Source organism: Aegilops tauschii, chromosome 6, assembly GCF_002575655.3.
Source record: "Aegilops tauschii subsp. strangulata cultivar AL8/78 chromosome 6, Aet v6.0, whole genome shotgun sequence".
Lineage (NCBI taxonomy): Eukaryota > Viridiplantae > Streptophyta > Magnoliopsida > Poales > Poaceae > Aegilops > Aegilops tauschii.
This window is the reverse complement of record NC_053040.3, coordinates 492,569,484-492,578,974: the sequence shown is the minus strand read 5'-3', so window position 1 is coordinate 492,578,974 and position 9,491 is coordinate 492,569,484. Positions and strand designations below refer to the sequence as shown.

General features: G+C 42.6%; 1 protein-coding gene across 4 annotated transcripts; it reads right to left on the bottom strand.

The window, feature by feature from the left end:
• Window positions 1-2,199: 2,199 nt before the first annotated feature.
• On the bottom strand, window positions 2,200-9,258 carry LOC120970605 (putative disease resistance protein RGA4). 4 transcript variants are annotated; one of them, XM_073502718.1, is made up of 10 exons: window positions 5,006-9,258; window positions 4,618-4,912; window positions 4,353-4,514; window positions 4,178-4,266; window positions 3,964-4,077; window positions 3,666-3,870; window positions 3,514-3,579; window positions 2,947-3,314; window positions 2,772-2,848; window positions 2,200-2,669 (listed from the first exon to the last, which is right to left on the bottom strand). In XM_073502718.1, exons 1-2 carry the CDS (start codon window positions 9,108-9,110, stop codon window positions 4,902-4,904), a joined length of 4,116 nt encoding a protein of 1,371 aa, XP_073358819.1. In that variant the 5' UTR covers window positions 9,111-9,258; the 3' UTR covers window positions 2,200-2,669; window positions 2,772-2,848; window positions 2,947-3,314; window positions 3,514-3,579; window positions 3,666-3,870; window positions 3,964-4,077; window positions 4,178-4,266; window positions 4,353-4,514; window positions 4,618-4,901. The 4 variants fall into 4 exon arrangements, with proteins under 4 accessions (XP_073358819.1, XP_073358820.1, XP_073358818.1 ...); XM_073502719.1 differs by having other exon boundaries at window positions 3,666-3,815; XM_073502717.1 differs by having other exon boundaries at window positions 3,666-3,761.
• Between the last annotated feature and the right edge of the window lie 233 nt (window positions 9,259-9,491).

The window sequence follows — 9,491 nt, the reverse complement described above, 5'->3', positions numbered from 1 at the left end:
AGTTGGATCTACGGAAGGGACAATCATGGCAACGATGCCATCGCTACAGATCGACACGCAAGAACGCATGTTGCGGGACAGGGTATCCATCTGCTGTATCTAGATATCAGAACACTTCCCTTGACTGAATGTAAAAGTGTTAGGACAACAAATGCATCATTCTTTAGTCTTTTAGTCCTGAGATTTTAGTTATGTATCAGTCTTCAGACCCTCTTATTTTTTTTCTCTTCGTCAATCAGTGTTTTTAGTCATATTCCCTAAAAAAATTGTCCTTACTGTATTCTTTCTTCAGTCTATTTTTTCAATGATATGATCCCATTCCATAAATTGTAGCCATTGGTGAGCAATATGGGTGATGCATGTGAATGGATTGGGACTGCCATCTCCACTGCACTGAAGGAGATCAAGCCCATTTTCATCAGCATCAACTGGAACCTCCCCTAGGCCTGCATCCTTGTCCATTCTTTTTTCTCTCCCCGAGGTAAGTTGGCATGCTCCCTTTCGTGCATAAGGACGATGATACGGGTATCAGGGTATGGGTTTGGTATTACTGATGTTGATGACCTGCTCACTTGCCAGACTGTCAAACCAGATGAGCCTGAAAGGAACTAAGAGAAATGACTATTCATTTACCAGTCTTGTCAGCCTCTGTATTGTCAATTTGTCATTCGACTGATGCTTGAATGTATTAGTAGACAAAATGACATGTTTGTTGATCAACTATGATATGTGTTTCCACTGTCTACTTGCCGCCTTCTGAGGGGCAGATTGAGCTTGAGAAGATTTTTGCGAAAACATAGTGGTGCTCTTGCTCTGATGGAAATTGAGAGTAGGGTGTTCCAAACTAGATTGATACATGTAGGAATTTGTGACTGAGTTTTATGCTCAGAGTTAGATACCTGCTCTCCACTCTTCACCTATCCTAGAACTTGCATTTCATTTTTTGTGTTGCTATAATCTGTCCATTAATCGGTATCTACCTCCATTAATCGGTATTCTAGCTGAAAGTTTCAAAGTTGTCAATTGTTTTCGAAACTCGGTTTTCAGAGTAGCTGGTCCTTTTTTGGGACATATTTGTTGTGTCTTTTGCCCATTTTGTCTTGTATTTTGTCATACACCGTTCAATTAGCTAATTGTCATTATGCCATAGCAAACTTGTGCAACCTATTGCCGCTCTGCCATGGGTCACATGGCCATCCTTCATACACCGCTTCACTAGGACTAACCCCGAAGTACAGATGATGGTATGTATGTTTTCGCTATTTCGTCAGTTGGTCTTTTTGTTTTTCCACGGTTTCCCAACTGGGGTTCTCACACATTTTTCGCTTTTGTACATTATGGGCACCTAGAAAATTCCAAAAGAAGTTGCCTCTTGTTTGGATACCCCGAAGCACGGGCTGGCGAGACTAAGTTTGGGCAAAGAGAGCTTCAGGAGGACCGAATATGACACCTCACTCGACTGTCGCATATTCTTCAAGCAAGGATGGAAGGAGGTCCTCACGAGACATGACATGAGGTTGACACTGTTGTACTAATTACATTTAAGACCATCGCCAACAATGAGTTGGAGATTATAGTCATCCTTTTATGTCCTCTCAGAAGATCATGTTGGACGAGTTCGGGGCTTTCATGAGTTATTTAGTCATTTCTCTGCGTTTTTTTAAACCATGGAGGAGAACTGCATGTGAACTTCATAGATACGAGAACTGCATGGCACGTACAAAGTTCAATTCCTCTTTTGTTTATTTTGTTTCCTCTTTGTCTACATACTGGTTTTTGAACTATGTTTTGTGAATCGGATGTATATAGACATGTTTTAGTGTGTTTGTTCACTTATTGCAATCCATATGTAGTCTATATTAAAATATTCAAACATATATTATATTTGTGAATGAAGGTACTATTTTTACAATTGTCATATATGGTTATAATATTAGTCGAGACGTATGTTGCACGTGCATACTTACTACTCCCTCCGTTCCTAAATATATGTCTTTCTAGACATTTCAAATGACTACCACATGCGGATGTATGTAGACATATTTTAGAGTGTAAATTCAGTCATTTTGCTCCGTATGTAGTCACTTGTTGAAATGTCTAGAAAGACAAATATTTAGGAACGGAGGGAGTAGTATACATATACTAATATTCATGAATGGCTCTGGAAGATATTTGCCATCTTGATACCCAGGGACAAATCATATTGATTTATGCCTCGATATATGCACAACAGGCAGTTGTAACAAGACATGCTAAGATGCTAACTGATGTCTCAGTGTCATCACGATAATCTAAACCGTGTCTTCTTTTGGCGACGAATCTAAACTGTGTCTTAGTGTTTCATAGGTCTATACATTCATCTACATGGCAAATCAACGTGTACTCTTTCACAAGGAAGATGGTAGTCCCTGTTCTTGTCTGACATGTAGTTCATCTAATAGATGCATGCAGGTGTATCCATGTACACATGGTGCTAATGGTGCAGAACATCAGGGCGTGGATGATGAGCCCCTCGGTCTCAGCCCCAAGTTGCGCCGGTGATGTGGGCCCAGGCGGTGCCGTGGTCGAAGATGGCGAGGTTGTCTTGGCCTAGGAGACAGAGTAAGCAGAGTGGATGTGCAAACCCGAGGTGCAGGACACTGTGGACATCAGGATGCAGTACCGCTTCGCTGTAAAATACGGTGTATACTGAAATATTTAGTTTATTCATGATGTAACAGCAGGATGCAGTATACTGACTAAATCAAATAATACTCAAAATTAGTGCATACCAGCAACGATCCCGGAATCATTAGACACTGAATATGGTGCCATTTGAATTTGCAGAGTCAAGTTCGGATAGATTTTCCTATGTAGGGACCCAAGAAAAGAATGTAGCAACTTACAATCAAGGCTTAGATTTCATGGAAAACGCAAGGAGTATTGCCGTACAGCAGTAAGGCATACCTTCATTTGCTTCAACGTGGATAGGCCGAACTGGTAGCAGCTCGGTGTCGGCCCCAAATTACGCCGGTGACATGGAAATATGCCGTGCAGGAGTTGACACTGGCGAGGTCAATCTATGAACTAGGACTATAGGGGAGTACCAGAGCATGAGTCTAGCGGGCGGGCACACCAAATGCACAGGATGAGGTTAGCATCGATCGAGGAAGTGACAGCACACGCAATCCTCGCGTAGCGCAGGCGCAGCACGCCTGGTTCTGCGTGTAGAAGAGGCTGACCACAGTCATGGATGGAGTGGGATGTCATGCTTGGTGCGCGTCGTCAGCGTCGGTGATTTGTTGTGTACACATACAACGGCTTGCCAATCCCCACTATAAAGCATATACAGGAAAGATTCATTTTACTCACGAGTTCACAGCAGAACCGAAATCAATAGGAATTCAATTATGTGAAAATAGGTACTCCCTCCGATCCATATCACGTGTTGCTCAAACGGATGTACCTAGACATATTTCAGTGCTAGATAGATCTATTTGAGGGACAAGCAATATGGGATGGAATACTACATACCAGCATGACACCACCAATTTAAGCTTCAGAGGAGTATATGTTTGGATGATTGTTCCTCCTTGGGAGCTGAAGAAGATAGAGCACTGAATTAATGAAGGGAATGATGATTTCATGGGAAGTAGAGAAAACATTATTACATATCAGTAAAGCACCTTGTTTTGGTTCCTATCAAACCGGATGAATTCCCAGCGCGCATGCTTTATCGATCAGCTGCTTAGCATATGTGAAGAAGGAACAAATTGTGCCACCTGTCGGCCGGAGTAGCCATAAATTAATCATGATACACCTTAAATCATGACTTCCTTCAGGTTTGGGCTCGCCAACAGCAGCACAGTTAGTGGGGAACCCGAATGATTACTTCAAGTTCACACGTCAATGTGTTGCAAATCCAAAAACCATCATTACAGAACAGGGGATTGCCACTTTTGTTGAACAGAACGGCCAACTGACCTTTTCGGAGTTGCTGCTTCAAGAAGTTAAGATAGGTGTTTTGATGAAAGAGCCATGTCATGAATACAAAATTGCCAACCGCGAGCTCAGAGGTCACCGCTGGTTGCGACTATTCTGCAGAATCCAAATAATGAAGTAGTTAAGGTAAGAAACATGGACAAGGTAGAGAAACCGAGGATATAGTCATTACTTTAATGCGTAATAAATGACAGACCATGGAGCGTAGCGTGGAACGGGAGGGATGCCTGGTTTGCCACATAGGAAGAAGCAGGCCACAGTAAGCGCATTGTTCCTCCTTCCCAACTGAAGGAACATAGAAACTGGATGAAGGCAATGATGATCTCACGGGAAGAACAGAAAATTCTCTTGCATATATTGCAGTAAAGCACCTTAATTTTCTTCATGGTGAACCTTCTGACAGAAGTGTCAGTGCAGTTGTTCCATACATACTTCACAAATAAGAGATGGCGCAGATTGTGCCACCTATCGTCCGGAGAATACAATATCATGATATTTTTTCGGGTCTTTGATTGGCAAATTGAGAGGGAAACCTGAACAATTAAACCAAGATCACAAGCCAATAACGCAAGTCCAAGAATCCAGCAGATGGCACAAGGGATCACCATTTTTTAATGCAAAGAATGATAAACTGACCTTTGGGAATTGTAGCTTGTCAGTGATGCTCCTTAAGAATACACCATTGGTTGCAATTGTTCTGGATGCGAAGCTACTAACTATATGAATTGAGCATCGGTTGCAATTGTGTGCAGAAGGTGAGTGAAATAATCGAGGTCAGAAAATGGAGAAAGTAGAGCAACCCACGATGATAGATGCTCTCTTAGGCCCAGTGAGTAGACTCTATCATTACTTTCAGTTGCTTAGTCATGATTTTCGGATCATCATGCAGTCACTTATATGGTAATGGAAGGACGCCCATCTCATGGGCACACTGTAATCAAAATGAGTAGCCTGTCAGATTTGGCATGCAAGGAGGCATCAGCTTAAAAGAAGAAAAGATGGCGGGAAGATAAGAGTAGCATACCAATTATTTTTGCTGAATATGTGTCTGATTTTTTCAAATTCTTGGCATTCTCAGTTAACTCGGGACTGCAATTTGCCACGATTATTGTACTTAGTGAAGCGTTGAGGCTCTCCTTGGGCGGCAGCGATCTGATTTTTTCACACCCAAAGATCACTAATGTTCTGAGAGAAGAAAGGCCACGCAATTGTTGTGGTAGGGACTGCAAACTACTGCAAGCACTAAACTGTAGATCTTGGAGCGAGGTGAGGAGCTGAAGGGCTTGCTCCTGCTCTTCCGTGAAGGTTTCTACCCACCGATCATATCGAAACTGTAATGTGTGGAGAGTAGCGGCAAGGTGGCTGCAAACTGGAGAACCAAGCAGCGCCGAGATGCTGTTCACCGCAAGCTTTTCCAGTTCGAATGAACCAGCATGCATCAGTCCATCCCTTGCCACCTCTGACAGCACATCCGCTCCTACAGAGATCCTTTGTTTGTCATAGATAGACAAATCCTTGAGGTTGGTTGTGATGTGAGGATTAAACCCATCCATAGTTAATTCTTCACAATCTACCAGCTCTAGATAGGTGAGAGAAGTGAGGTTTGAGAGTAGGGCCATTGACTTTATGCTTGATTCTTCGACAATCTTTAGTTTCCTGAGGGAAGGAGGAAAAGGCTTGATGGTCTGAGCTCCTCCTACTTCTCCCATGGGCCACCGACAGAACAACTTGTGACAGTATGATGCAGAAAACGATTGGAGCATCACCAGGTCCCACGGTCCTCCTCCATCCTCCAAGGGCAGAAGAACCAGGCTCTTGCACTTGTAGATACTAAGCTGGGAAATAGCTGGAAAAGACCTCAAGGCTTTTGAAAACTCTTCTCCTGTAATACTTAATTCTTCTAGCTCAAGACTCTGAACTGAATGGAGGGCGACATTGTCATCCAGTTGCGCAGAGAAAATGTTTTCACATCTTTCAACACTCAGACTTCTCAAGGAGTTTAGGCATTGGATGTCTGACAACGAAATGCCTGATACATCCCTAATTTCCATAACCTCTACTTTATCCATATTGTCAAAGGAAAAATCATGATTATACCCTCCGATAGTGAATTCCTTTCCATTGTATGACAACTTTGAGGTAGCATTCCTCACACTCAGAGATGTTAGTGTGGAGGTGTGAGGCATGGAGGGAAACTGGGACAGCTCAGGGCAGTTATGAATAACAAGTTCACACAGGTTTGTAAACCGACTTGAGTACTCCAAGAACGGAAATGAGCGGAGAAGGGGACAACCTGCACATTTGATTCTTTCAAGCCTGGAATACAAATGGCTATTAGGTTCGCCAACCCACTCCACGAGTACTGGCATATCCTCAAACACAATTGTCTTCAGGTGCATGAAACTTGTCTCTGTAACACCATTATTGCCAGGCCCAAAAGAATGCATGCTAGCTATATTCTTCAAAGTGAGCTTGGTGAGGTGTGGTAGCTGCTCAAAAGGTGGAAGTGTACTCCAAGATACATTCTCCAGATGGAGAGACTCTAACCTTTTTGTGCTAATATCGCCGCACAGCCAGCTAGGACAAGGGGCGACACCCGGATTTATTATATGAAGCACCAAAAGATTAGGGTGTGGTTCAAGACCATCAAGAACATCATCATGTATAGTCTGGTGTTGTGGACCCCAGATTAATCGCAACTTTTTCATATTTCTTTTGTTCTTCAGTTTGGCAACACTAGCTTCTCCCTTGGATGCAATCATTCCAAGATTACATATACGGAGTTTTCCTCCAAGCTCTCTCAATTCCCCCAGCTCTCTCAATTCAAACCCAACACTCCCTTTCTTTACATAGAATTCTTTTAGCTCCTGTAAACACTTCATCTTTCCAACCTCAGGAATATTGGAATGGAGTTCTCTGGATGAGTGGAAATGTTGTAGATTCACCAGGCGGTTAATGTCTTTAGGCAATTTTTTACTTCCATGCCAATATACGAGGTCCAAAAATTTCAAGTGGTAAAATCTAGATAATGAGCTAGGTAAATTCATTTCTTCTATATAAGGTGATCTAATATTAAGGTATTGGAGGTGGATAAGATTGGAAAAGCCATTTGGCAAAGATTGTGGAGTGTTCATTCCTATAAACAGAACTCTCAGACTCTTTATTTCTTCAAATGTACTTTTGAAAATATTATCTACTCGTGCATTATGTAACCCAAAAATCATCAAAGTCCGCAAATTTCCAATGTCTACCCTTCTCTTTAGTATACCCATTTCTTCTTCAAAACTTTCACCATATATATCTTCTATGGTGATTGATAAGTGCCGAATAGATTTTGGGATGCCATCGGCACTAAAACATAAACTACTTATATTGACACATTCTTGTGATGAAACATTCCGAGACAGTTCATGGAATAAATCATGCATCACATAACATTGATCACCAAACCCATCAAACCCCTTCATGAGAAAACCATTATCCACTAGCTCTTGTAAGTAATTTTTATCGTTTTGGCAACTAGAGTTTATGATACCTACTGCAATCCAAAAACGAGTAATTTCTATATCATAAAACTTATAATCTTCAGGGAAGAGGGCAAGGTATGAAAAGCATTTTTTTAGATAGAAAGGAAGGTAATCATAGCTAATTTTAAGAGATGGCATAATATCATCATCATTTTTCATGTGTTGCCACTCATCTTTTTCAAGAACTCCCTTCCAATATCCTTTAGAAAGGTTTTTCCTCAATAACTGACCGATTGTATTGGCTGCTAGTGGTGAACCCTTTAGTCTTTTTGCAATATCTTTTGCAACACCAATTAAGTCATCTTCATAATCCCGGGGTTTGCTATGACCAAATATAGAAAACTCAAAGAGTGTGAAGAAGTCATTAGGCTCCAAACCATGCAGTTCTATTGGATCAGTTGTTTTCACCATATGTGCTACTAATGGAAACCGGGTTGTGACAAGAATCATGCTACCCTTGGTTTCCCCCTTAGTGAATGGAGCTAATAGGTTTTTCCAGTCACCTTCGCTGCTGCATTTCCAAATATCATCCAAGACAATTAAAAACCTGGTGGACTTCAGTCTCTCTGCAATGGATATTTGAAGCTGGTCTAAATTGGCAGTCTCGATTGCAATTTTGTTTCCTTCTTTTTCTGTTGTAGGTACACATCTAAGGATCTGCCGGGTGAGGTTAAGCACATCAAAATCAGTTGAGACACATACCCATACCTTGACAGTGAAGTGTGTCATGATCTTTTCATCACTGTACAAGTGTTGGGTGAAGGTTGTCTTTCCTATACCCCCAGGGCCAACAAGAGGCAAAATAGAGAGGGTTTCAGTGTGATATGTGCCACCGGTAAGAGCAGTTACAGTTTTATCAAAAATGTCACCCCTCCCAAACAACTTATCTTGCACCACTGTTGAACCCGTGGTTGGCCTTTTGAGGGTGAGGGTTGTGGTTATTGCAGTGCTACTTTGGTTTGCAATTTTGAGTAAGTCGGAGACATGTTCACATGTAGAGTTCATTTCCTCAATTATGGACTTGATTCTGTTGGACATGTCTACTCTGTCGAAAGATAGCCTGTCGATGGGGCAAGCATCATCAGTGCCACCAGAGTTGGTTGCATGATGTGGGTTACTACTACTATTTGTTTTTTGTTTTTTGCGGGACGTGTTACTACTACTGTTGACAGAACCCGGATTTGAAAAGTATGGAAGCCAGTTACCGATGGTGTGGCGAAGAGCATGGTGAGCATCACGAGCACGACCACGGACGAGATCGCCTATATTTGGGGCGGGGTCCTGGATGGTGGCCTCGCTGGTGTGGTCGAGTTGATCCTGGATCATGAAGTAGCAGATTTCATCCAGCAAGTCCTCGGCCTCATCTGCCTTCTTGCTTAGCTCCGCGAGCAAGCCCTGCACGCCAGGACCAGGGTTGTTGCTCATGTCCCTGATCCGGGCTGCGTGTAGCAGCCCTTGCGTGTGCCACAGCCAGTGCTTCATGCTCTGGAAGTTGTGGCCGAGCTCGGAGCTGGTGGCAACGAACGCGGCCACCAGCTCGTCCGAGAGCTTTGCAAGCGCCTTGCTGAGAAGCCAACTCGCCGTTTCAATAGCTGCCTCCATCTCCTCCTCCGGCTAGTTATCAGTGTTTGTGTGGTGAGAGTACTGCAAAGAACAATAGGAAGTTGGAATGTGCGTGCAATTTGGAAGAGGCCTTGATGGCATTATTAGCATGGCTGGCTTCGGAGGTCACCACACACACAAACACGTTACATCATCAAGCAATATTGACCATATATATTGTGGGAATTGTAGAAATTTGGGTAATTATGTAATTTGTGGGTGGTATGGAATGGCATTCAGTGAATCGGTGGTGACAGGAAATGATTCTTTGCCACTCATTAAAAAGGAATAGAAAACCATAAAGGAAAAAAAATGCAGGGTCAGAAGTCAACCATGATGGCGTTTCCCAAGCTAGAATTTTTGGCAGTGTTTGTCACCACA

Bases quoted from the DNA above. Each gene is read 5' to 3' on its own strand.
- LOC120970605 (XM_073502716.1), bottom strand. From the start codon at position 9,110: ATGGAGGCAGCTATTGAAACGGCGAGTTGGCTTCTCAGCAAGGCGCTT.